This window comes from Physeter macrocephalus, chromosome 7, assembly GCF_002837175.3.
Source record: "Physeter macrocephalus isolate SW-GA chromosome 7, ASM283717v5, whole genome shotgun sequence".
Classification (NCBI taxonomy): Eukaryota; Metazoa; Chordata; class Mammalia; order Artiodactyla; family Physeteridae; genus Physeter; species Physeter macrocephalus.
In genome coordinates, this window is record NC_041220.1 from 147641932 (window position 1) to 147669724 (window position 27793).

General features: G+C 44.6%; 1 protein-coding gene across 4 annotated transcripts; it reads right to left on the minus strand.

The window, feature by feature from the left end:
* Positions 1–27793, minus strand: ARSL (arylsulfatase L). Of its 4 annotated transcripts, none has more exons than XM_007128765.4 (11): positions 27362–27793; positions 22461–22505; positions 21712–21873; positions 20008–20129; positions 17152–17274; positions 14110–14533; positions 12483–12619; positions 9151–9285; positions 8614–8776; positions 6285–6406; positions 1–2149 (listed from the first exon to the last, which is right to left on the minus strand). In XM_007128765.4, the coding sequence occupies exons 2-11, from the start codon at positions 22481–22483 to the stop codon at positions 1794–1796; spliced, it is 1767 nt and encodes a 588-aa protein (XP_007128827.2). In that variant the 5' UTR covers positions 22484–22505; positions 27362–27793; the 3' UTR covers positions 1–1793. The 4 variants fall into 4 exon arrangements, with proteins under 4 accessions (XP_007128827.2, XP_007128829.2, XP_028348300.1 ...); XM_007128767.4 differs by having other exon boundaries at positions 21712–21920; XM_028492499.2 differs by lacking the exon at positions 17152–17274.

Sequence of the window (27793 nt, forward strand, 5' to 3'; positions counted from 1 at the left end):
CCAGAGGTGGCTCAGTGGGCCAGGGATGCAGGCACAGCTGGCCAAAAGCTCTGGCTCAGTGTTGGCTAAACACGCCAAGGAGAGAGGCCTCAGGAGGAACCACTGGCCACACCTGGATCTTGCGCTTCCAGCCTCCAGGACGAGGATAAATGTCTGATGTTTAAGACCCCCGTTTGTCCCTCCTGCTGCTGTCTCGTCCTGGGCTGGTCCAGTGTAAAGCCAGCGGGCAAGGGAGCCCGATCTCATAGTGACCTCTCAAAATAGAGAGGGTAGGACATTGCATACCCAGCACGCCTCCCAAATCCTGGGTTCCCCCAGGTCACTGGGGCATTTGTTCACCAAGGATCATTGCTTGAAAATAGTCCCAGTTTGAAACACGGTACGACCTTGTCAATGTTGAAAATGATATACCTACATTCTATGCCTTGGTCCCACAGCCACATCTTCACCAGGGACAGTTATTACCTTTGGTGCCCACCTGACAATTATCTGGAAATCTGTGTGACATAGAAACATCTTCTGTTGGGATTTGAGCTCTTTCTGGGGACAGGGCAGCCTCCCCCAGGTGGCAGGAAGAACTTCACTCTTTACCTGCCTGTAGTGTGGCCTCGGCAGCCCCTAAATGGTGCATTTTATTTCCTGGCGATTCTATGTTACTGCTTCTTCCTGTCCCTTTTGTAACCGAGCAGGACCCTATGGGGCGGTTCCAGGACAGACCACTGCCCCTCCCCCCATGTCCTCCACCTTCCTCTTGTCTGTAGAAAAAGTTTAGGCACAGAAAAAATTTAATCAGGGAAATGAGAAAGTACAGAAACAAAGGAAAATAGTTAAACAAGAGAAAATAATAATAGTTTAGCCATTGAACAGAGTCAGGGACCTTTAGTTCCTCCTCAAGGGCTGTAGATCATATTCTGAGCCATATCCTTTGAGCTGTTTTGCAGACACTGAATCCCCCACCAGGTGGAAGAAGTTAACTGCGTGCTGCCCACAAGCATGCAGACCCCAAATCGGTTGGAATCAGATGGTTGATGATGTGGGCTCCCGATGACCTCACCAGCAGCCGATCAGAAGAGTGCCCACGAGGTGATCACACACCCACAATCCCTCTCCTCAGCACGTCACACTTTTCTTCTTTCCCCTCTATAATCTCCAAGCAAAACTCGGGGGGTTGGGAGTTGGTTCTTTGCGACATGAGTCCACCTCCCCAGGATTGATGGCTTCCTCAATAAAGCTATCTTTCTTTTCACCCAACACTTGTCTCTCAGTATTGATTCTTTTTTAAAAATAATTTAATTTTTAAAATTGGAGTAGAGTTCATTTACAATGCTGTGTTAGTTTCAGGTGTACAGCAAAGTGAGTCAGTTATACATATACATATATCCACCCTTTTTTAGATTCTTTTCCCATATAGGTGATTACAGAGTACTGAGTAGAGTTCCCTGTGCTATACAGCAGGTCTTTATTAGTTATCTATTTTATATATATAGTGTGTATATGTCGATCCCAATCTCCCAATGTATCCCTCCACCCCCTTTCCCCGCTGGTAACCATAAGATCGTTTTCTATGTGACTCCATTTCTGTTTTGTACATAAGTTCATTTGTACCGAGTTAGTATTGTATTCCTGAGCGGTGAGAACCTAAACCTGAGTTCGGTAACACTTTCTCTTTAGGGTTGGTGAAACGATTCAGCCCCACACAAGCAGACAGCTTGACTCCAGGCCATTTTATTCTGACCCCAATGAAGATCTCTAGGGAGCAGGGACCCAGTTTTCCCGGGGGGGAGGGCCGGCTATTATGGGTCAGCTTCCCGATCACACCAGCAGAGGGGGAACCGACCACAGCAGGGCTGGAGCCACGGCTTCCAGATGTTGTCCAGCAGGTCCAGCTGCAGTGGAACCGGGCTGAGCGTCCGGCGATGGTCCTCCACGGCCTTTGTGACGCTTTCCATCACCTGATGGAATGAGGACTCCGTGTCTGGCGTGAGGGCGTGAGCCTCGGAAGGGTCTCTCGAGAGGTCAAACAGCAACGGTGGGTCATGATGGGCTACTTTGTCCCCAAAGCATGGGCAGACCCCCCTCCCGTAGCAGGCGCTGGCTCCGTCTGGGTGGAACATCGGGGTCACGTAGTGGACTTTCCACACTGCCCCTCCTGGAGGAAGGACAAGGATTGGGGAGGGTGGGCATGGGGAAACCGGACACATTGCTGGAGAGCTGGGTGATTCACAAGTGCCAGGGGCTGGAAGCAGCCCAAGTGTCCATCACGTGATGGATGGATACACAGCATGGGGTCCACCCACACAGTGGAATATGACTCAGCCATGAAAAGGAGAGAAGCTCTGACGCAGGCTACAGCGTGGATGGGCCTTGAACACAGGATGCTCAGTGAGAGAAGCCAGACGCTGAAGGACACACAGTGTGTGATCCGTTTATAGGAAACGTCCAGAACAGGCAAATCCACAGACACAGAAAGTGGGTTCGTGGCTACCAGGGGCTGGGGGAGGGGGATGGGGAGTGAGTATTTAATGGGTTTGGAGTTTCATTTTGGAGGTGATGAAAATGTCATAGAGCTAGATGACGGTGAGGTTTGCACCCATTGTGAATGTGCTAAATGTCACTCAATTTTTACATTCGAAAAGGGTGAATTTTATGGTTATGTGAATGTTATGGACTGAATGTTTGTGTGTCCTCCACCCCTTCAACCTCAAATTCATTGTGGAAGCCTTGAGCTCCAACGTGATGGGATTAAGAGACAGAGCCTTGGGAGGTTGTGAAGGTGGGGCCCCCAGGATGGGATTCGTGTCCTTATAAGAAGAGGAAGAGGCCAGAGCTCTCTCTCTCCAACATGAAGACACAGGGAGAAGGTGGCCAAATCTGACCCAGAAGAGAGTCCTCCCTAGAACCAGACCCTGCTGGCACCTTGATCTCATACTTCCAGCCTCTAGAACTGTGAGAAATAAGTGTGGGTTATTTTAAGCTCCCTGGTCTGTGGTATTTTGTTATGGCAGCTGGAGCTAAGATGGTGAATGACAGCGCCACAGAGCTGTTTACAAAAAAGAATGAATTACTTGTCTGGTCGGTGGTTTCCTAAGTGAATTCTCTATGATGTTTTTCCCGAGCTTCTCTCTAACTGTGAAGGTTCCACCAAGAAAAGGAGGGAAGGAAGGAAGGAGGGAAGGAAGGAAGGAAGAAAAGAAGGGAGGGAGAGAGCAGCACGCATCTGTAACAGACATCCTCCAGCATCTGAGAAGACTTACTACCTAGAGGTCAGCTGGCACCAGACCTAGCTCAGCCTCAGGAAGCGATTTTGACCAAATGGAAGGAGAGACTGAGGCTGTCCTCACACCAGCATTGCCCCCCGGCCGTGGGTCAGACCCAGAAGTGCACAGCCTGAGCCCTGCGGCTTCCTGCTGCACGGGGAAGGAGGCCCCCCACCGCCACTGGCATCCCCGGCATCCTCGCAGGGCAGCCAGTCTGGGGAAGCCACACGCGTAACCAGAGGGCAGTGAGTGGGGGACTCTGGGGGCCGTGCCTCTTCCAGGACCAGGCGGGAGGGTTCCCTCGGATCCTGGAGCAGGAGAGGGACTAGAAAACAATGATTGTTTTCATTGTTCAGCAGATGAGTACAGAGAGAAGACAGAGTCCTAGGGAGGGGACTCAGGCTGGACAGTGGTAAACAGACACCAGAAATGAGAAGATTGCCAAGACTGCCGAATGCCTGGAAGAAAATACAAGCGGTCCAGGTGATGGAAGGTGGACGTGGAGGTTTGTGTGTGTCCAAGGTGCAGGGTGGCGTAATAGTGGATGCGGGACGTGAAGGTCAAGAACGGAGGATGGTCAGCCTTCTGAAGCATGTTCTCGATGGCAGGGACGGGTAGTGCAAAGGCCCTGAGGCAGTAACTGCAGGTTCTAGAATCACAGGGCATGGTTCTGCTGGAGCTTGGTGACTGGGGGCTCCTAGGGTCAGAGCTCTTGTTCCAGAGACGGGGAGGGGCTGGCTCACATCACAGGGAGGAATCGGTATGGTGGGTGGTCCTGGAAAGGTTTTCATGGAGGGGCTAAGTGGACAATGGGAGTGGGAGACCAGTGAGGGGGCCGTCGAAGAGACATGGCAAGTAGGAACAGGGGACTTCCCTGGCGGTCCAGTGGTTAGGGCTCCACGCTCCCAATTCAGGGTCCGTGGGTTCGATCCCTGGTTGGGGAACTAAGATCCCACATGGCACGTGGCACGGCCGAAAAACAAAAAGTTTAAAAAAAAAAAAAAAAAAAGAAAGTAGGAACACACTCCCTATCTACCTTGAAAAAAAATTGAGATATTTGCCCAATAACTGAGAGAAGAGACGTTCAGTAATGGGGCAGCCATGGGGTAAAGGAAAAGAGGATGAACGTTGATCCCAGGTATCGGTGCCACTTACAGCCGTGCTTGAAGGTTGGGCTATGGAACTGAAGGAAAGTTTAAAAAAACCCTTAAAAAGGGAAATCTATAATATGTGACTTTAAAAAATCAAAACCGTAGCAACGGAAATCATCCCTAAGCATAAATGCTGGTAGACTGAACTGTGCAATTGAATGAAAGTTTTTTTAAAAATCGTAAAAGGGGAAATCTATAGTATGTAAGTTTAAAAAAGCAAAAACGTAGCAATAAAAAATTATCCATAAGCATAAATAGTTGTAGATTGTGCTAGGTAATTGAATGAAAGTTGTTGTGTTTTTTTTGCCACCCCCCATGTTATGCAGGATCTGAGTTCCCCAACCAGGGATTGAACCCATCCCCCTCTGCAGTAGAAGCACGGAGTCTTAACCACTGGACTTCCAGGGAAGTCCCTGAATGTAAGTGTTTTTTTTTTTTAATCTTGAAAGAGGAAATCTATGATGTGTAATTCTTAAAAACCCAAAAAGGTAGCAATAAAAATCATTCCAGATGATGATACTACTGAAACGGATGGACAGGAAAAGGAGGGAGATTTTTTTTAAAATCTATCGGTAACTTCCTCAAATAAGGGGGATTCCAAAAGGTTTTGTTTTTGTTTTTTGGTTTTTTTTTTTTGCGTTACGCGGGCCTCTCACTGCTGTGGCCTCTCCCGTTGCGGAGCACAGGCTCCGCGGCCAAGGCTCACGGGCCCAGCCGCTCCGCGGCACGTGGGATCTTCCCGGACCGGGGCACGAACCCGCGTCCCCTGCATCGGCAGGCGGGCTCTCAACCACTGCGCCACCAGGGAAGCCCCAGAGAATGGTTTTGAGGCATAAAGAAAAAAGAGTGAGTTGAATTGCAAGAGGTCTATAATCCTTCCCAAACCCTGGAAGAAAACCAAGTCCTTAAGGCAAATCCACAAAAAAGGGTGAAAATGTCAGGGCAAGGCAGAATAATAGAGAGGGAAACAGAAATGAAGAAAAGAGAAGAAACTCAAATAGCTGAAAGTCTGTTATCACAGACCAAGGTAGAGGCAGAAGTGAAGCAGTTAGAAAATTTAAAAATACAGTTGTTTAGTAAATCCAAGAGCTGGATTTTAAAAGATTCATAGAAACAGATTCATAGAAACAGAAAACCTCAAGCAACTCCAGTCAGATGATGATGGATAATCCAGCTATAAATATGGAAGCAATTAAAATACAATGAAATGACTTGGTGAGGGAATAAAGTGCTTGGTAAGACGAATAGTTTTTAAATAAGAAGTGCAGAGACATAACATGACTCAGTTTGGGAAAACTTGATACTGTAAAGATACCACTTTCCCCCCAAAAATCATTTATACGTTGTAGACAATGACCACTGACATTCTGTGGGATTAAAAAAAAATACTTGCAAATGATTTTACAATTCTTTTGAAAGGACCGTTGGGCCAAAACAGCCCAGAAAAGTTTAGATGCAAAAATTATTCACTAAACATGTTACTGCTTGTTTTACAAAGTTATCATTAATATAACAGACATGAGACGGTGTCGTGAAGTTAAGACACATGGAAAGCAAATATAGATTAAGAGGACAGACTGGAAAGGTTAGAATCAGGTTGGAACACCTGTGTGTGTACAAGTGCGTGTGTGTGAGACGATCAAAGTTGCACCTCACCTCGTGGGGCTGGGGGACAGGAAAGCCATAGCCATAGCCTAAACCATAGAATTCCCTTCCGATCACCACAGGATGACCGACAGCTAAAGGATGTTGCCGGCATCAGAAGAAAAATACCGCCAAGAAGGAAATAAAGGAGCTCGTGTGGAAATGCAAGCCATAAAGAAGGAGAAAAGGAGAACGGAGGCCAAGACATGACTCCTCCATGCAGGCTACTCACTGCCCCGTTGGTGCCAGCGGGCTGCGTGCAGGAAGCTCTCGCAGTAATGCATCAGGAACTCGTGGTCGGAGTGCTGGGCTGTCCCCAGGAGCAAGGGTAGCAGGTCCCGGCCGTCAATCACCCTACAGGCAGGAGCGCAGGAACTGAGGGCGGGGCTGCTGGAAGGTGGGCGTGAGCCTTAACAAGCCCAGGGCAGCCCTGGGGCAGTCAGCGCACCGTCCGCCTGCACACAGCACCTCGGGCTAAAAGACCTTGGAGGGTCCAGCTTGCTCGGCTGAAGTAACGGTCCACCCAGCCTTATTCTGAAGGCACAAACAGGTGAACAAAATGGAAACACCTGCTTGGTTTTATATTGATTTGAGCTTTACGTTGTTATAGAATATGCGGTATTCTTCAACAAGACCTGGAATCATTTCATAAATATATATAATAAAAGAAATATATATGCATATATAGTGTATCTATACAATATGCATCATTATATAAAAAATATATACATTATATACACAATATATATCATTATATACAAATATACATATATACACTATATATGCAATATAGAATACACACACAATATATGTATTATATATTCAATAGATACACTATATATTATATATACTGTAATACAATATATACAATATATATACACATACCATATACATATACCATAGATATGTGATATATATACCCACCATATATACATAAAATATATGCATACCGCATAGATACACCATATATATAGCACATATATATATATACCATGTATATACACAATATATATCATTTCATTTCCAAACATGTGTATTCATATACACATACACACACATGTTTACATATGTAAAGATATGTAAATATATAGATGAATTTTATCTTCTAGCAAAATACATTGGTGATATACATGATGGACAAATTTTTAGATTTAAAACAAATGAGATATTATAAATTAATGTTAAAAATTAGCAGCCAATTAGGAGAAAAAAAAAATCAACCAGAGACATGATATTCAATGTAAGAAAAGAGAAAACAGGAGAATGTAAACTAAAGGTCTGTAATATTCAACATCTCTGCTGATAAAGCAATGGAAATGATGACACATATATGTGTATATGTGCATACACACATACTGTATGTGTCGTTTATATATATAATAAATTACATGTATAAATTAAATTGATTTTAGTTCTGTTATTTTAAAAATAGACACTCTCACATACGGCCAGTAGCAATTCCTAGGGAACAATTTGACAAAATGTATCAAGAGATTTAGTAAATGGGCATACACTTTGACCCAGGAATTCAACTTCCAGGGATTTTTACTAAGAAGATAATTATGACAGGCAGTAAAATGACAAAGCCAGATTTTTTTTCAAAAAAGAACACGGCTAATGTCCACCTGTAAGAGGTTAGTTGAAAGAATACTGTAAAGCCATTAAAATTTTTGTCCATGCATAAAGTGTCTAAATATATATAGATATGTACATATATATCTCTCTATATATACTGACATATTTTATACAAATATATAAAAAAATATAAAATATATCTAAATATATATAGTATATAGGTATCATAAAACTTAATTATGTATTCATCTCTATGTTGTCAAGTTTACAAAATAATTTTATTTTCTTTCTGTTCCTCCCAAATTTTCTATAATTTTTAAAGGAAGAAAAACTGGAATCGGGCTTCCTTGGTGGTGCAGTGGTTAAGAATCCACCTGCCAGTGCAGGGGACATGGGTTTGAGCCCTGGTCCAGGAAGCTCCCACATGCTGCGGAGCAACTAAGCCCACGAGCCACAACTACTGAGCCCGCGAGCCACAACTGCTGAGCCCGCGAGCCACAACTACTGAGCCCATACGCCTAGAGCCCGCGCTCCGCAACAAGAGAAGCCACCGCAATGAGAAGCCCGCTTACCCCAACGGAGAGCAGCCCCCGCTCGCCACAACTAGAGAAAGCCCGCGTGCAGCAACGAAGACCCAACACAGCCAAAAATAAATAAATAAATAAATAAATAAGAAAAACTGGGATCATGAAAAGTCCCTACCACACTACATCAAAAGGAATCTCTTGTGATGAATCGTTAGTAAATTCATTGATGCATTTCAGTGACAATCGTCCTTATAATCAAATGGCTCCACTTAAGACTGAGAAGAGAAGGACATTTTGTGCATAAAAGGAAGCAGACGTTGGATCCCAGCAGAGAATGATGAGCGTTTTTCCAGATACTGATCTCACGGATGTTTTGTGCCAAACAAAAATGACAGTGATGTTTGACACACATGTTGGCTCTACACAAAACGCAACTGCCTTCTTTGGGCTGCTCTGTACCTGTCATGGGGCACCTGGCCACCCCCCAGCTGGACCACGGTGGGGAAGACATCCATCAGGCTGGTGGGCTCGTGGATCAGGCGGCCAGCGGGCAGCACCCCGGGCCACCGGAGTATCCCTGGGACCCGGATCCCACCTTCCCAGCCGCCCATGCCTTTGCCACCTGTGTTTAAACATGAACAGGAAAGAATGTGATTGAAAATCCAAAGTGGTTGCTTACCTGGGTGATTTAACCTTTCCATTTGTTTTAAATCTCTCTTTCTCTCCCTCCCTCTTTAATTACATGATGACATTTAGTTCCTCCCTGGCAGGGCATAGATTTTGTTTTATTTTTTAATCTGGGTGTTGGTTTTCCACCACACGGGGGTCAGGACATGGATATCTTTGGGGACATTATTCTGTTGACCACAACAATCCTTTGGGTTCCTTTGGTTTTTGTGACTTTGCTTTGTAAACTCCCATTCCAGAGAAAGGGTTGGGAATTGTTGGGAAGAGATAAAGACAGTACACATGGATCTGGGAATGTCTCACCCTTACCTTTATATATCCCATTCCAGCCACCATATTGATTGTTTCCAAACTGAGCCTCTAAGGATCCCCCATGATCCGACGTAAAATAAACGAGGGTACTATTGGTCAAACCTTCCGTGTCCAAAGTATCAAGGATCTGCCCTGCAAAGAATAGATGCGTTTGTACCAGTCAAAATAGAAGAAACTCTTAAACCAAATTTTTGGAGCACTTCATTAAAATGAGCCTTTAGTGTTAAAGCATAATGGGAGTCAGCAGTAATATAATTGTGCTATTCTAAGCATCCTTGATCTAAGATTGATATATGTCTTTGTATGTGCCCAATCCTGTTTCCAAAACGTTTCAGGAAAGCTACAAGTGTACATGCTGCATAGGACAACGTCGTGAACCCTTAACAATGAGGCAAAAGAAGATTACAGAGAAAAAAGGATAGGGGGCAGGATGGGCTAGGAAGGACGCTGATAAAGGTATTTGTACATGGATGAAGAATAGTATTCAGTGGCAGTTCTAAGTGTCTTAGGGTTACATAAGAAATATCTGTACCCCCATGTTCATAGCAGCAGTATTTACAATAGCCAATACATGGAAGCAACCCAAGTGTCCATCGATGGATGAATGAATAAAGAAAATGTGGTGTATACATTCAACGGACTATTATCCAGCCTTGAGAAAGAAGGAAATCTTGCCATTTGCAGCAACATGCATGGACCCTGAGGGCATTACGCTCAGTGCAATATGTCAGACAGAGAAAGACAAATGCTGTGTGATCTCACTTAAATGTGGGATCCAAAAAGCCACACCTACAGAAAGAGAAAACAGATTGGTGGCTACTGCAGGTGAGGGTGAGGGGTGGGAAAAAACGGGTGAAGGTGGTTGGTTAAAAGTTACAGATTTTAAAAAATGAGTGTATTTCTTTGGTGTTTGGGTGTTGCTTTTTTATACAGTCTGACCAGGTCTGCATTTTTTTTTGGTGGGGGTGGGGCCATGCTGCGGCTTGTGGGATCTTAGTTCCCCGACCAGGGATTGAACCTGGGCCCCCTGAGGTGGAAGCATGCAGTCCTAACCAGTGAACCGCCAGGGAAGTCTCTATACGGTTAGTTTTAAATCAACCATATTGCTTCTTTTTGTTTGTTTGTTTTTTGCTTTTAATTTTTTTTTCTCTCTGTTCCGTCTGTACTTTGGCCATTTCTGCCTCTTTAGTTGCTTTCTTTTGGAAAAGGATTTTAAAATGTGTATCCCTATTGATTTTCCTCCCCTTTCATTAATAGCTTTTGGTTTTCACAACAGTTTTAGGTTTATAGATTAGCTGAATAATGTTATAATTGATAAGTCAATATTGATACATTGTTATTAACTAAAGTCCATAGTTTACATTAGGGTTCACTCTTTGTGTTGTGCATTCTGTGGGTTTTGATAAACGTGCAATGTCTTGTGTCCAGCATTATAGTGTCAGACAGAAGAGTTTCCCTGCCCTAATAATCTGAGCTCCACCAACCTACATTCTAAATGATTTTTGTTAAAAAAAATGTATCATTCAGTTGCTTGACTGAGTTTTAAATTGGGACAGAGAGAAAGGGGAGACATTGAAAAGAGTCTTCATGGACAATAGGCACATGAAAAGATGCTCAAAATCACTAATTATCAGAGAAATGCAAATCAAAACTACAATGAGGTATCATCTCACACCAGTCAGAATGGCCATCATTTAAAAAATCTACAAACAATAAATGCTTGAGAGGGTGTGGAGAGAAGGGAACCCTCCTACACTGTTGGTGGGAATGTAAACTGGTGCAGCCACTATGGAGAACAGTATGGAGGATCCTCAAAAAACTAAAAATGGAGTTGCCATATGATCCAGCAATCCCACTCCTGGGCATATACCCAGACAGAACTATAATTCGAAAGGATACATGCACCCCAATGTTCACAGCAGCACTATTCACAATAGCCAGGACATGGAAGCAACCTAAGTGTCCATCAAGAGAGGAATGGATAAAGAAGATGTGGTACATAGATACGATGGAATATTACTCAGCCATAAAAAAGAATGAAATAATGCCATTTGCAGCAACATGGATGGACCTAGAGATCATCATACTAAGTGAAGTGAGTAAGAAGAAGGACAAATATCATATATGTGGAATCTAAAAAGAAAATGATACAAATGAACCTATTTACAAAACAGAAATAGAGTCACAGATGTAGAAAACAGACTTATGGTTACCAAAGCGGGGGGGAAGGCAGGAGGGAGGGATAAATTGGGAGATTGGGATTGACATATACACACTACTATGCATAAAATAGATAACTAATAAGGACCTACTGTATAGCACAGGGAACTCTACTCAATACTCTGTAATGGCCTATATGGGAAAAGAATCTAAAAAAGAGGGGATATATGTAGATGTATAACTGATTCACTGTGCTGTACACCTGAAACTAACACGACATTGTAAATCAACTACATTCCAATAAAAATTTTTTAAAAAAGAAACGATTCTCTAAATGTATCTCATGAAGAGTTCCTTATCTTGATGAACTTACGGGTTCTTAACTCTGTACTGTAAAATTTCAGTCTTTATCATTCAACACTTACTCGATTACATACATCTGTACATTTATTCGTTTAAAATATTTTTTCCCAAATTGTGGTGTTGGAAATTCCATTTTAAACACTCAATGTTTGACGTCACCTAAAATAGCCTATATTTTCCAGTCATTCTTAATCTTTTCTACCCAAAGATGAGTGAATTTGTCTCGAAGGGAATGGGGCCGGGCCCTCCGGGGAAGAGATTTGACATGAGTAATTGCACAACTGTCTTCCAATTTTTCTCATTTTCCCCAACAGTTCACCAAAATCATACTTTTTACTCCAAGATGACGTTGTGGAAAGATTCTTGAAGGTACATTTTCTCGAAAATCTCTGAGGATGATTACTCTGCAGCTCTTCACCATGGAAACCCAGGGGTACCGAGCCCTTGTCGGAGAATCAGAGAAGTGGCTGCATCCACACCCACACAGGCATTCAAGCGCTGACTCAGTCAGGAAAGGTCCACTTTTTTTCACCTGGCACTGTTCTAAACCCAGGGGATGCCGTGGGAGAAGAAGGCAAGCCAGTCCCAACCCACAGGCATTTTACATTCTCCTGGGGGGGAAAGAGAAAATCAACCCTTTCCAGAAAGAGAAATAAAACACAAAAGTGAGGAGGACCCCTGACATTCAAAGGAAGCCTCTCCTATTGGTAACCTTAATTAGTCTGGTCTTCTCATTCTTTACATCCTTCCCTCCTGCAGTTTCTGGACGAGGAACCATCACTTTCTCACCTGGAAAAGGTACCTACCCACCATCCAATCCATCTCTTCTGTGTTGTCCCCGTACAGCCCATGGGGACTCCTCCCTCGGAAGTTCTCGGTAGTGATAAGAGGGGTGTGGACATGTAGAAAGGACACGAAGAGGAGGAAAGGTCCTTGCTTGTTTCTGAAAGGAGATACAATGTGATGGGAGTTATTTTTTGGTCACCGTGAGATTGAGCTCCTACAGATGCTAAATACAGATCTCCATTGTCACGTCCTTACTCAGATACATGACTTTGCTGCTCTACCCACCAGAAGCAAATGTGTAGATCTGTTCCACGGCACGATGTTCCTGTGACAGAGAATCTTCTGTGGGATGACTTTCTTCCTTCTAAAGTCTTTTGAAAAGTCCACACTAATTTTTTATTTTTTGGCCGTGCCACAGCATGTGGGATCTCAGCTTCCCGACCAGGTATCGAACCCGTGCCCCCTGCAGTGGAAACGCAGAGTCCTAACCACTGGACCGCCAGAGAATTCCCTCCACACCGATTTTATACGTCTTTTTCTTCCTGATTATCGTTTTCTAACTCTACGGACTTCGGATGACTGAAAGTAAAATAGAATACCAGGATGCCATCTGGTCTGACTTTTATTTTATTGTTATTTCAGTATAGTTTTTCTATTTCAAACTTAGCTGAAAGAATAAGTGATTTGCACATTCAGTTTTCTTTACAGCTGCTCTTATGCAATGAAGTTTAGGATGTGGAATAGTCATGAAAAAACACACTTTCAAAATGATGTCTATGGGGTTATTAATCTCGAGTTGATTCTCCCCAACCTAGACAATTCCTCATCTTCCCCTGTCTTCCCCTGATCTTTATGGTCTAATCCATACCCTTAAAGGACAGAAGCAAAGGTGAAGCTCTCAGACTTAATAAGGACACATCAGGCTAGCTTGTTTTAATTTGAAAGCAAAGTATTCGCTTCAGACCTGACCCATATTTGGCAATTCCATCAAGAACTCTCTAAGAATGTTCCAGAACATGATCACCACCCAGGTAAGTTGAGGTTCCATGGAGTCACCCACTTTCCTGGAACCCCTTTGGGGAGCACGAAGTGGCGTCTGTTTGGTGTAGCTTTTCATTGTGTCCCTCCTGGTAAGTCTCTTTGTCACTGTCATTCACATTTACATCCAGGCTGAACTTAGCCACAGGACCACTTGGTCCTGATGGTAGAGCTTTAAAAATACTTAGAATTTATTGCAAAACCCACAGGTGATTCAGTTTCATATGTTCATTAGATACCACCCCTGTGGTAACCGGGGGTGCTCAAAGAATTGGAGTGGCTCTTTTTTTTTTTTTTTTTAGCCATGCCACGTGGCTTGCGGACCAGGGATAGAACCCGTGCCCCCTGCGGTGGGAGTTCAGAGCCCTACCCACTGGACCCCCAGGGAAGTCCCTGGTCTGGCTCTAAAATAAGAAGGAACAGCAGCAAATTTCAGCTGACTGGTCAGTTGTTTCAATGGATCCAGCTGAGTTCCAGGGAACATCATTTATGCCCCATTTTACCAAAAAATGTCTTTCTGAGCTGGGACCATTCCACCACGCCAGTACCCATGACAGAAGAAGCAGATTCCGAATTCATTTTCATCCTGAAGCCGCCTTTGACACTCACCTTTTGACAAAGGATGAGACCTCCTTGAGCATAAGAGCCGTCGTCCTTTGAAGGCACATGGGTTGCTCGGTGATGGAGTGATTTCGCATCAGAAAGCAGTCCGCGTGAACAATCAGGGCACCCATGAAACAGGAGGTCGTGAAGAACAAGAGGGCCACGATGGTTGAGCAGATGACCAGAGTCCAGGAGCCCGCTACCAGGCGGGTGAGTTTCCCAACGGTGAGCGTAAAGGCGGCCAAAGCCATGACATGCGAGCAGACGTTGAGTTTGTGCTCCAAGCCTGCGCGCTTTTCAGACATTTCCCAGGGCTCACAGTCTCCCATCATGGAAAACGGCATTCCGTAGAAATGGTCAAAGCCGTGGCTGAGCGGGTGGTGGCAGTAATCATCGGAGGATTCACAGTTGAGACCCAGATGCCATTTTCCTGAAAGGCAAGAAGTAGGCACTCGTGACAACGGTCCGATCAGCCCTGGGGGAGCAGGTATGGTGTGCTCGCCAAGTTCTAGGCTCTCTGCTGGGTGGTGGGGTGATGTGGGGATGTAGAGGGGGTGGGAGTAGTGTTTGCTGTTGTTTGTACCACAGCCTGGCCAGGTCACTTCAAGGGAATGAGGACCCTGTGTAGCAGCATTTCCTGCGCTGCTGGAACAAAGTACCATAACTTGGTGGCTTGAAACAACAGGAATTTCTGCTCTCACAGTTCTGGAGAGCAAGTCCAAAATCAAGGCAAGTGGGCAGGGCCGCGCTCCCTGCAGAGGCTCCAGGGGAGGGTCCTTCCCGCCTCTTCCAGCTTCTGGGGGCTCCAGGCGTCCCTGGGCTTGGGGCCACCTCCCTCCCATCTCTGCGTCTGTCTTCACGTGGCTTCTCCTCTGTGTCTGCCTCTCTTCTGTCTCTTAGAAGGACCCTGTCATTGGATGTAGGGCCACCCTCCTCCAGGAGGACCTCATCTCAGACCCTTCACTTCATCACATCTGCAGAGACCCTCTTTCCAAATAAGGTCCCATTCCTGTCTACTTGGAAAGTGCTGAGGCTCCAGGGGAGGGTCCTTCCTGCCTCTTCCAGCTTCTGGGGGCTCCAGGCGTCCCCGGGCTTGGGGCCGCCTCTCTCCCGTCTCTGCCTCAATGGTCTCACTATCTCCTCTTTGTAGTCAGATATGTGTCTGTCTCCCCCTTGAAAGGACCCTTGTCCTTGTATATAAGGAAACCTGGATAATCCAGGATCATCTCCTCATCTCAAGATCCTTCACTTAATCATATCTGCAAAGACCCTTTTTTCCTATGTAAGGTTATATTTGCAGGTTCCAGCATTTAGGACCTGCTGTCTTTGGTGACGCTTAATCAGCCGACTCCACCTGACTTTGCACCTGTCTACAGGAGAGCAGTACTCAAGCCACACAGTGCTCTAGAAAACTCCATCTGATGTGACCAGCGTGAGCGAACGATTTCCTGACTTTAGAATTCTCCGTCCCTTTGCTAATTCATTATAATCATAGTCAGGGCGGTGGTGGGTGACAGGTTTTGCAGACCCCACCTGTCGTGTTCAACCAAGTGGAAGGTGATTAGCTTCCCTGCTGTCACTGCTGGAGTGTTGATACGCTGTGTACCTTCTCAGCAGTCCAATGGTGTCCGTCACCCAGAAAACCTCATGTGATTTCCCGAGGAATATCCACGAATCTATTGGATTCTCTATTCAAAGAGCTAAAGAGTTAGCTTTGCTCTTTCTCATCAACAAAGGAGACTGTTAGCAACATTTATTACTATAACACGATAATGATCATGACTCCTTGGGCCCCTTTCAAGAAACCGCCGTCCCTAATTTTAATTCATTCTACACATGACGTAAGTGGTTTGTTGACGTATAGAAAGATAAGCCTGCTCTTTATGGAAGCAGAGAGGAAGGTTCCAAGCTGTGTAGTCACATTTCTAGGCAGGAAATGGGGAAAAACAGCATTATGAAAATTTTTGGTAATTTGGTAAAATTAGAAGAAAATGCTAATGTTTTGAAAGATCATTATTGGATTTATTTTTGCTTTTATCATGACTTAGTATGATCAGATACCTCAGGAAATGACTGCTCATAAAACTCTTCACTGTGTTGAGTAAAGAGTCAGAACTGGCATAGAGTTAAAATCTTTCTACACCTGATCATGGTTTAAAATATCTGTGAGTTGCCTGATTCTTGTTGTTTGTCATCTAGTCTAGAAGTCCATGTGGGTGGCAGTGGGGAGCTTGGAACTGGATTTTGCATTCTGTGGAAAGAAAACTTGTTACTGTCACACCTGTGCTGCCACCAAAGCTGTCTTGTAGATGATTTGCAGTTGTATTTTTATTTTTGTTTTTATTTTTTACTTTATATTGGAGCACAGTTGATTAACTATGTGGTGTTAGTTTCAGGTGTACAGCAAAGTGACTCCGTTATACATACACATGTATCTCCTCTTTTTCAAATTCTTCTCCCATTTAGGTTGTTACATAACGTTGAGCAAAGTTCCCTGTGCTCTACAGTAGGTCCTTGTTGGTTGTCTATTTTAGATACAGCAGTGTGTATATGTCAATCCCAACCTCCCAATCTATCCCTCGACCCCAAAACTTCTAATTTTTTAAATCCTCCAGGCACCTCCTGGGGTGCCTCAGAAAATTGTATGAAATGCCAAATATGTCATTAAGCTGATATTTCTTGAGCATCCACTTTGCACGAAGCAATGTGGGTAGTAACGTGATTCCAGCATGCGTGGGCTTTCTGTCCAGTGAGAAATCCCACTGTGTCCCAACTATTTCATTTCCAAACTTCTTACTTGACTATATAACCTCCCTATAATAGTAATGTGCTCCAGGGAGATCAGCTCAGTGCTTTGTGACCACCTAGAGGGGTGGGATACGGAGGGAGACACAAGAGGGAGGAGATATGGGGATATATGTATATGCATAGCTGATTCACTTTGTTATAAAGCAGAAACTAACACACCATTGTAAGGCAATTATACTCTAATAAAGATGTTAAATAAAAAAAAAAGTAATGTGCTTAATACTTAGAAAATGTCCATACCTATGAGTCCAGTGGCATAGCCTTTATCTTTCAATATTTTTGCAAAAGTTGTTTCATTTGGTGGAAGTCCTCCAGATACGCCCGTCCACTGAAGAACACGATAACCATTACTGGACACCATACCTTTGATCAATCGTTTTCAAAGAAATGTTACAATCAGACATCGATTTGTATCATCATTATTATCACTTTAACTTCGAACATTTGGCGGAAATCTCCATTATTCAAAATCCAGCTGAAAATTTACTTCCAACTTGGGTTGGCCTCATGGCTTTTATTTTTGTCAGCAAAGGAAATGATTCATTAATTGAAAATGTTAGTGAGAAGACTTACGGTCCTGCTCTGTGAAGGTTGTAAGCCGAAAGAGAATTAAATGAAAAGGAAAACGGAATTAAAAATGATTTTATGATTTCACCAAACTCTTGATAGAATCCAGTGCTTCTCAAACTGGTCTGCACATTGGAATCATGGGAGGGGTTTCCAAAATATCCTGACACCTGGTTATCATATCACCCCAGAGATTGTGATATTAGTTGGTCTGGGGTGGAATTTGGAATGGTTAAAAGGTCCCCCCAAATGATTCTAATGTGCTGAAAAGGTAGGGAACTACGGATATAATTCATCCTGACCGTGACAGATCCAGGACCTCTACCCAATCATTTAAAAATGTAGGTTCAATATTTTTATAAAGCTCTGCAGTGTACAGTTGAAAACCAATGATTTAGAAGATGCTCTTTGCCTCCTAGACCTTTTTGATGACTGCAGCTCAGTCTGATCAGAGAGGATCCACTTGGTTCAAAGAGCGAATGAAGTTCTCAGTGATCATGCTTTGGGAATGTGGAGAATTCTGAGATTTTCCAAAACCTCAAGAATGCGTCTGTTGCAGTGAAGGCTAGTGAAAACCAAAGAGTTCTTGGTCAGGACAAAGAAAGTTGGGGTGTTTCAGCTTACGTTGTCCAGGATTTATTCTTCCCTGAGTAGGTTCCAGAGAACTATATATAGGAGGGTCTCTGTGGGTCACTTTGATGGGTCAACTTGACCAGGCTATGGTCTCCAGTCATGCAAACACTAGTCCATGGGTCTAGGTGTTGCTGTGAAAGTCTTTTGTAGATTTGGTTAACATCTGCAATCAATCGGCTTTAACTAAAGGAGGTGACCCCCGTGCAGGTGGGTGGCCTCATCCTGTCCGTTGGCGGTCTCCAGGACAAAAGCTGAGGTTTCCAGACACAGGAGGGATTCTGCTTCAAGACTGCAACACCAGATCCCACCTGTGTCTCCAGCCTGCTGTCCTGCCCTGAGGATTCTGGACTTGCCAGCCACACAGTCACCCTAGCCAGTTCCTTAAAATAAATCTCTTTACAGAGTAAGAGACAGAGATGGTAGATCCTAAATAAATAGCTGATAGATTGATAGATAGATTGATAGGTAGATAGATGATAGTTAGATGATAGATGGATACATAGATAGATGATAGATGGATGGATAGATAGATGATAGTGGATAGATAAATGAGAAATAGATATATGATAGATAGATAGATGATAGATAGATAGATAGATAGATCTTGTTGATTCTATTTCTCTGGAGAACTCTGACTGATATAGGGTCTGAAGTCTGTCCCTACTTCCAGGAGTCAGCCTCAGGGTCAAAGGTCAGAAAGACATCATAAAGACTTTCAAACTTTTAGTCTACTTTCTACCCAAATCCCCAGGGAGAGAGAAGATTGGGAGAAAAAAACAGAACAAAGCCAAAACAGGCAAACAAAAAACCAAAAAAACCCTCAAAACCCCTCTGAAAAACAAACAAAAAACCCCCCAAAACAAAAACCCCCAAACCCCCCAAAAACAAACAAAAGAAAACAACAAAGCAAAAAAACAAAAACAAAGAAACAAAAGAAAACAAACCAAACCCCCCCCCAAAAAACAAAACTAAAACCAAAACCAAAAACCAACCAAACAAACCCCGCAGAACTTTATAACAAAAGATCTGCATGACTTTTAATGCAAAAGAAGATGATTTTGGAGCCCCTGTGGTGGAACGGGAGAAATATTCTGTCGACGTGTTTCCCTCTTTAAAATCATTCCGAGGTCTCAGATCTTTTTCTTGGGGCCACAGAGAGCAAAAGAAATTCCTTTTCCACGGGGTGGGCAGAGATGTGAAAACCATCTTCAGAGACCCCTATCTCTTCTTCTTCCGATTAAACATATTTGGTTACGTAAACTTTTGCACCACCAGAGTCATGATATTGCCTGTTAGGTCCCTTAATATCCCTCGGGGTAGATTTTTATGTATGTTATACTAGGGGTTGAAAAGCTACGCCCCCCGGGGCAAATGCTGCCTACCAACCTGTTGTATAACCCCTGTAGGTGGAGAATGCTTTTGTACGTTTTATTTAATGGTTGGGGAAAAAATAAGAAGTAGTGTGTTTCACAACATATGAAACTATATGAGATTTAAATTTCAGTGTTCATGAATAAAGTTTTATCAGAACACAGCCATGCTCATTTATGTATGTAAGGTCTATAGATGCTTTCAAGCTACAACAGTAGAGTTGTGTAGTTGTATCACAGGCTATATGGCCCACAGAGATGAAAGTATTTAATATCTGGCCCTTTAGAGAAAAAGTTTGCCAACACCTGCCTTATATGGTTATCCACAACACAGGAGACAATCAAATGCACCAGGTTCTACCGGGGTCACCTCATCATCTATAGCTCTTACTGACTCCAATCTGATGGTCAGAAACACGCGGGACTTAGAGCATTCTCTTCCCACTGTACTGGAGAACGCACACATGGTTAGTCACAAAGAGCATGTTCCTGTCCACTGTGTGGTTCGACAGAAGGAAGGACCAACCTGATCGGAGAGGGTATCTGCCTGTTAGGAAGGCAGCTCTGCTTGGTGTGCACACAGACGCAGCAGCGATGTGCTGGGTAAGCATCACGCCATCCGCGGCAAGGCGGTCAATGTTCGGAGTCCTACAGACGGAAACGTGAACTGCCTTATTCCTTAGCAAACAAACACAGAGGCTTCTTCCATAAGCATAGTGACATCCTACTTAATAGAAAACCTGCCAGTCACCAATTAACACACGCGTGCGTTCTTAGGAAGGACCAAAAGGCAACGGCTTTGCAGAGCCGTGGATGGGCCTAGAGACTGTCATGCAGAGTGAAGTAAGTCAGACAGAGAAAAACAAATACCGTATCATATCTTTTCTACGTGGAATCTAGAAAAATGGTACAGATGAACTTCTTTGCAAAGCGGAAACGGAGACACAGACGTTGAGAACGAACTGGGAGGGGGGAAAGGGGGGGTGGGAGGAATTGGGAGATTGGGATTGACATATAGACATGATCGATACTATGTATAAAATAGGTAACTAATGCGAACCTACAGTATCACACAGGGACCTCTACCCAGTGCTCTGTGGTGACCTAAATGGGAAGGAAATCTGAAAAAGAGTGGCTGTGTGTATACCTATAACTGATTGACTTTGTTATACTGCAGAAACTAACACAACATTGTAAAGCAACTATCGTCCAATAACAATTCATAATTTTTAAAAAGGCAGTGGAAAAACTTCAGATGTCTTCTGAAACATCAAAGAAATATCCACTGCATTATTATTTACCAAGTTTCCACAATATATTACTGGTGCTGAGGCAGATACGATAAAAGATCCAGAATTGAGAGTCCAGAGTGACTTCTCACTTAGGACTCACAGTCTTTTTTTTTTTTTTTTTTTTTTTTTTTACTTTTTATTTTATACTGGCATGGAGTTGATGAGCCATGTTGCGTTAGTTTCAGGGGTACAGCACAGGGACTCAGCTATCCACGGACATGCATCTATGCTGTTTCCGATTCTTTTCCCATTTAGGTCGTTACAGAATATTGAGCAGAGTGCCCTGGGCTCTACGGCAGGTCCTTGTCGGTTAGGCAATTTCAGCACAGCTGTGCGGACACGCTAACCCTGCCTGGAAGATTTGACGCCACGCTACCAACACGTTGCCGGTGGTACGTGAGGGTGGGGTTCAGATGCAGCTTCAGGGTGTAGTGCCTGTGCAGGCACTCAAGGACAACGAGAAAGGGACCAAGCTGATGGGGTGGGTTTATCTCACGACAGGTGAATTAGCAATGGCAGATGCGCGCGTCATATCTTGGGGTGAGGAGGACAAGGACTTGTCTGAAGCAGAGATCTTGATCCTGGAGCATCGAAATCATGCCTCAGTGGGTGGATGTGGCTTGATGGATGGAGGTGTGAGAGTGAGGTGAACTTGATATTGGTCTTTGGCTCACAGGCAAGAGCAAGGACTTAAAAACCATTGTCTACCAGAGACCGTGCTGATGGAGATCACACCTAACAGTGAAGAGATTATTCATACACAGGATGCATTTGAGCTGGGGTTAGTGCAGGTGTGGGAAGAAGGCAGGATTAAGGGCGTTCAAAGAAATGATGTGTGTACAATTCTGTTACAGCTTGAATTACACAGACCAAGGGTCACATGCGGTATCAGTGGCCCCTGCAGCGGGGTGTCAGGTGAGCAGTTCTCTGGTCCTTGCCTTATGGTGTTGTTGCCATAGCAGCCGACATCTCCGATGCCGAGATCGTCTGCCATCAGGAGAAGGATATTTGGACGGGAACCAGATAGACTGCTGCAAGCTGAGGGCTTCAAATCCAGAAGCACACCGACGGTCAGAGCCAGGCAGCTCCTGAAAAACAAGCTACCCAACAAGGCTTCATGCTGCTTTCCATGTTATTTACACTACTTCTGTATGTGGAGAGTTGGGTTCACTATTTTAGGGGACTTTGATATTATCATCCCATTTCAGAAGAGTTTGAATACACCTCTTAGGCATTTGATTTTTTTTCTCTCTCTTTCTTGCTTTTTTTTTTTTTTTTAAAGTTAAAAACAACTCATCCTTTCATGGATGCCACCCTCGGAACGCAAATAAACAGCAGGACAATGGTGTTCCAATCCCCGGCAGCATCATGAAATGAAGATGGAAATCTGAATCTGACGGAATTTGTGTCGGGGGCCTCCCGGAAAACGAGACGCCAGCCCCATGGCAAGGCTTGATGAACGGCTGGATTGTGGAGAGTGAGATGGCGTTCTTTCTGTAGCTGCCGGGGAGTACCTCCCCGGAAAGGGTGCATGGAACACGTATATTAATCGTGAACCCTCGGGAGGGGAGTGATCAATTACTAATTGAGAAAGATCAGTTTACTATCAATGCATTCTGAGAAAGCGACATGAAGCAACACAGAGGCCCACAGAGAAGAGGAACGATTGCCCAAAATCCTATCTTACCAAGAGTGTTCCAGATGTAACATGTCCTCTCTTCCCTTGTATTTCCTGCAAGAAATAAAGAGGTTTCTATTAACACAGGCAGCCGGAAATGAACTAATGCAGTTAAGTAAAATAGTAAGTCTGTAACGAGAAGGGAAACTTTGATTCTCTCTGACGCTATCAATAACATCTTAACTACTAAAAACTCATAAAGGAATGAATGTTCTTCCCGACTAAAAAAAGCTTTGCAAATGCTGAACACTGTCTTTAGAATGTAGGACATGGACTTTGTTAGCTCTAGCTTAGGTCAGAGTGTGCTCGGTTTCAAGGCACTCGGTCAGAACAGAAAGGTATCTCCCTGTAGGTGAAAGACCCCGAGGTGTTCTAGATCCACGAGTGGCTGCCAGAAACCATGTTCGGTCCAGATGGATCCTGAATCCCATACATGGAGCAAGTAAGCAAAGCCACGTTTCCGCTGAAGGTTCTGGAATGCTGGGGCCTCACCAAGGTCGTGGTTCACGGCTCTTATTTGCACAAGCTCTGGACAAAGTGGATGTTCCACTCCAGTGGAACGTGTTTCGGCTTGAGGAAGCCATGAACGCCCTTGACATAGGCCCTTGGGGGAAACGGAGCCAATGTGCAAACAACGTGTATCTGGGAGCAGAATATAGGAGGTAGGCTGTGGGCAGAGCTGGAGTGGCTCTGTCCTGGTTGGAATTCTGCTCCAGCCTGACGAGGAAAACCCAGCTGGTTTGGGGTGTCTGCCTTTGCGTTTGAGTCCGGATGTGACTTAAAAAGAGAAAAAAAAAAAAAAAAAAAGAATGTAGGGAATTCCCTGGTGGTCCAGGGGTTAGGACTCCACACTTTCACTGCCGGGGCCGGGGTTCAATCCCCGGTCGGGGAACGAAGATCCTGCAAGCCTCAAGGCGCGGCCAAAAAAAAAAAAGAATGTAGAACATGTGTTTATCAAGAGCCGATGGTAAATATTTCGGGCTTTTCTGCCCAGATGGTCTTGTCGCTACTACTTCACTCTGCCGTCATAGCATGGAAATGGCCACGGACAATACAGATGACTGGCCTTGCTGTCCTCCAATTAAACGTGATTTCCAAAAACAGGCAGAGTTCGCCAAACAGACCAGAGCTTCCTGATCCCCGACACAGAAGGCAGGAGCATAAAGGAAAATGCAAAATTAAGTGGTAAAGTATTGATATGAAATGATCTCCAATTCATATCTAAAAATTTCTTTTGATTGTGGTAAACACACATAATCTCCCATCTTAACCATTTTTAAGTGTACGGGTCAGCGGCATGAAGCTCATTCACATCATCATGCAGCCTTCCCCACCATCCATCTTTAGAACTTGTTCATCTTCCCAAACGGAAACTCTGTCCACATTAAACGCTCACTCTCCACCCCGCTCCCCAGCCCCTGGAGACCATCATCCTACCGTCTGTCTCCATGAATCCGGTGATTCTAGGGACCTCATATAAGTGGAATCACACAGTATGTGTCCTTTTGTGTCTGGCTGATTTCACTTAGTGAATGTCCTCAAGGATCACCCATGTTGTAGCCTGTGTCAGAATTCCCTGACATGGCTAAATAATATTCCATTGTGTGGATGGACCACATTCTCTGTTTATCCAATATATTTTAAATGAAAAAAAAAAAAAAAGAGTCAAGAAGTGTGTGGTATGCTGCTGTCCCTACAAAACAATAATAGGAAAGGGGAAGAACACATACATCTGCCTGTCTACAAAGCCATCTGGTGACAACAGCTGCTTTCTGCAGATAACTGGCAATCCTGTCCCTTGATGCATGAGAATCAGACCTTGGGCTAACTTTCTAGCTCTGTTTCCCTGGAAACCCAATAAAGGTAGAATGTCAATGGGTGACTGGGCAACATTATGTGTAGTAAAAATGCTGGTCCCTGGCAGCCTGTTTGGGGCCATGAGGAACCGTGAAGACATGAGGGAAGCCAACTTGGGGCTCCTGGGGGTCAGTGGCCCTCGACCTGGCATGGCTTTTGCAGTGACCCAGAAGCTCTGCTCATGAGTCGTTTGAAGAGAAGTTGGCTCGCGTGGTGGGCGAGCTTCCGAGCTGGGGGCATCCAGCCTCTCAGAGTTACACCCTCTCCATCTAAGCTGTCCCCTGGGAAGGTGCAGACTAGCTGCTGGCTGGCTGTGCGTGCAGTGGCGTGGACCACTGTATGCAGGGCCTTCTCCGAGGAGAAATGCCCCAGTGTGCTTCCACCCTTCTCCTTCTGAGCTAGCCTGATCTTTCCTGCTTCTTCATGTTCCCTGGACATTAGCCCCTGCCCACAAGACAGAGGTGGTTCCTTCCAAGCTCCCTTGCAATTTAGGTGCTTTCTCACAGCTCCCCAAGCTGCGTCCTCCTCAGCACAAGGACAGGGCAGTGCACCTGTGGTCAGCCAGATGAGCACTGCATGCAGCTGGGACAGGGCTTTTGGGCAGCAAGAAACCCCACAGACAGGATTCTCCGGCTGGCTCTCTGTGATCACCGCCTCTGTAGCGGGGAAGTTTTCAGTTGGGATAAAGGCTGAGGGTTTCTATCACTCCTGGTGAGACCTACCGTGACTATGCAAGGTCTAGAACCAAGGCACAGGCTGTTTATTTAAATTATACATCTCGAAGAAGGATTTTAGTGAGGTGTGAGCTACCTGGCTTGGTGCCTCTTCTTCGCTTTTGGTAGCTGGTGTACAGGTGGGTGACCTGTTGCATGGTGATTGGGTCTGTTTGCTTTCTGTATCATCCAAAGCCCAGAGTTAGCGTTAGGGTTCGTTCTTGGTGTTATCCATCCCATGGGTGGACAAGGTGCAATGCCATGTACCTCCCCCCCCCCATTAGCGTATCATATAGAGTAGTTTCACTGCCCTAAAAATCTTCTGTGCTTTGCCTGTTTGTCCCTCCCTCCCATCTTAACCCCTGGCAACCACTGATCCTTTTACTGCCTCCATAACTGTACCTCTTCCAGAATGTCATGGAGGTGGACTCATACAATATGTACGTTGTGGATGAAACTACTCCACTCTCTGATGGAAGGACAGAACACTGGGGCCTTTGCCTACTAGACCTGTTTTAACACGCAGACGGTTTGGATGGCCTATCTCAAATTCTGCAGAGGAGGGAAGCTGGAAATGCTTTCTTGTCATACCATCGGCATTCGCCCTACCCTTTCGTTTGTTCCATTTTGCAATTTTTGGCTACAAATCTTTACCTCTCAGGAGGTCTAGATGAACATTTTTATTTATATGTATTTATATCTGAAATAATATACATTTATGTATATGTATGTATAGATACATGTATACATAAAATATATAATACCCAATAATCATATATAAAAATAGGAAAAAATATGATATAGTATAAAGTAGATATGATTGTTTTCTTTACATCTATTTTAATCTTTTTTTTTTTTCCCCAGAAAAAGCATATTATGGGCTTCTTCTGACTTTTCTGGGGAATGTGACAGGTTATATTTGTTCTACCGGTGGGTTAGAGTTGAGTGTATATACGCCCCTTGAGCATGGTGGTAATGTCATACGAGGTTTAGTTTCATCAAATCTTTGGTTTACGTCTCAAGTGATAGGCTCTCTATATTTAGCTACACAGAAGGAGCATATTCTTCTGTTCCAATGAACACAGCATCTTATCCCTTAGAACACTGCATGCTTTCTTCATGTTGGCTCCTGGCTAGCAGAGAAAACTTTCCATGTAGGTGGACACATTCTGGAGAGCTAACCCACCCCACAGTGATTACACTCAAGACTGCTGTAATGTTAAGTGTCAAAGTTGCTAAGAGACTAGATCTCAATTGTTTTCAACACAAAAAAGCAATGGCAACTACTGGAGGTGAAAGCAGTGTTAGCTAAGCTATTGTGGCAATCTTATTGCAACACAGAAATGTATCAAACTGACCCTTTGTACGCAGCAAACTCTCACAATGTTATCTGCTAATTATATCTCAATAAGCACAAGGAGATCAACTCCATGCTTTGTGACCACCTAGAGGGGTGGGGTAGGGAGGGTGGGAGGGAGATGCAAGAGGGAGGAGATATGGGGACATATGTATGTCTACGTACAGCTGATTCACTTTGTTATACAGCAGAAACTAACACAGTAATGTAAAGCAATTATACTCCGATAAAGATCTGAGAAAAAAAAAAAAAAAGAATACTTACCCCCTCAAAAAAGTCAAATACTTTGACCATTAAAAAAAAAAAAAGATACAGAAAAAGAGAAAGAAAGCCCTGCAATGAAGTATTACCCATAATGTAGCCTTTGATGCTGTTCCAGGGGAGAAAGAATTACAACCCCTGGTTCCCCGTGGTCCTCCAGACCCCAGGCAGCATGTGTCATTTCTCCACTACACTTGGGCCCTGTTCCCAAACCCGGTTCACTTTTTAATCATAGCATCTCTTCAAGGTCCAGTCCACACGCTCCAAAATCTCTTAGCACCTCGTGTAGTTACATTCACTCTCTTTCTGAACTTAATTCTGCATTCCTTGTAGAAATCACCCAAGGCTAAAAAAGTCTGCCATGGTTTTTGCGGTACGCGGGCCTCTCATTGTTGCGGCCTCTCCCGCTGCGGAGCACAGGCTCCGGACGCGCAGGCGCAGTGGCCATGGCTCACGGGCCCAGCCGCTCCGCGGCACGTGGGATCCTCCCGGACCGGGGCACGAACCCGTGTCCCCTGCGTCGGCAGGCGGACTCTCAACCACTGCGCCACCAGGGAAGCCCTGCCATGGATATCTTTGCTTTCCATTTTTAAGAAAGTTGCCTGTAAAAATACGGCCAGAGGCTGCAGTGTGCCCTGCAGCCACATGTACTTAGGGAGGCTGCCAAGGGTCGCTGGCTGGGCTGGAGAGGCCTCGCCAGCATCTCAGGAAAAGCCGGTTACCTGAAGGGCTGTCCCTGCGCCAGGCCAGCTGCAGGTAAGCGAACGGCTTCTCCGGGGGACCAGTCTTCTGGGTCCTCTTGCCAGGAGACACGATCTCAGCTCTGAGTCCAGGACCTCTCTCCGGTCCACGCATGTGCCGGCTGATTCGCTCTTCAAAGCAGCAAGGATCGTACCGAAACCAAGTTAGGTTGTCCAGAGAAGGGGCCGGGAAGTCCCTGGCGTTTGTTGTCCGTGCTTTCCGGGTTTCTACAGAAGACCTTCTGTTCTCATTTACAAACTGTAACACTTGCAGAGGGATCTCTGACACCTCTTGCTGGAAACAGGGAGTTTTTCGTTCACAAGTAGGTTGAAACCAGCCTGGCCTTTGGTCAATTCAGACGAGGCATTTGCTGGCCGTGTCTCAAAGCAGGAAAGCAGTTGCTTTGAAAATCT

Excerpts from the sequence above, each read along its gene's own strand:
- ARSL (XM_007128765.4), bottom strand. The coding sequence starts at position 22,483 with ATGTTACATCTGGAACACTCTTG. Across the intron at positions 17,275-20,007 it reads CAGATACCCTCTCCGATCAG|GTATGGTGTCCAGTAATGGT; the intron begins GTTGGTCCTTCC and ends GATTGATCAAAG. Across the intron at positions 9,286-12,482 it reads AGAGATGGATTGGATGGTGG|GGCAGATCCTTGATACTTTG; the intron begins GTAGGTACCTTT and ends TATTCTTTGCAG.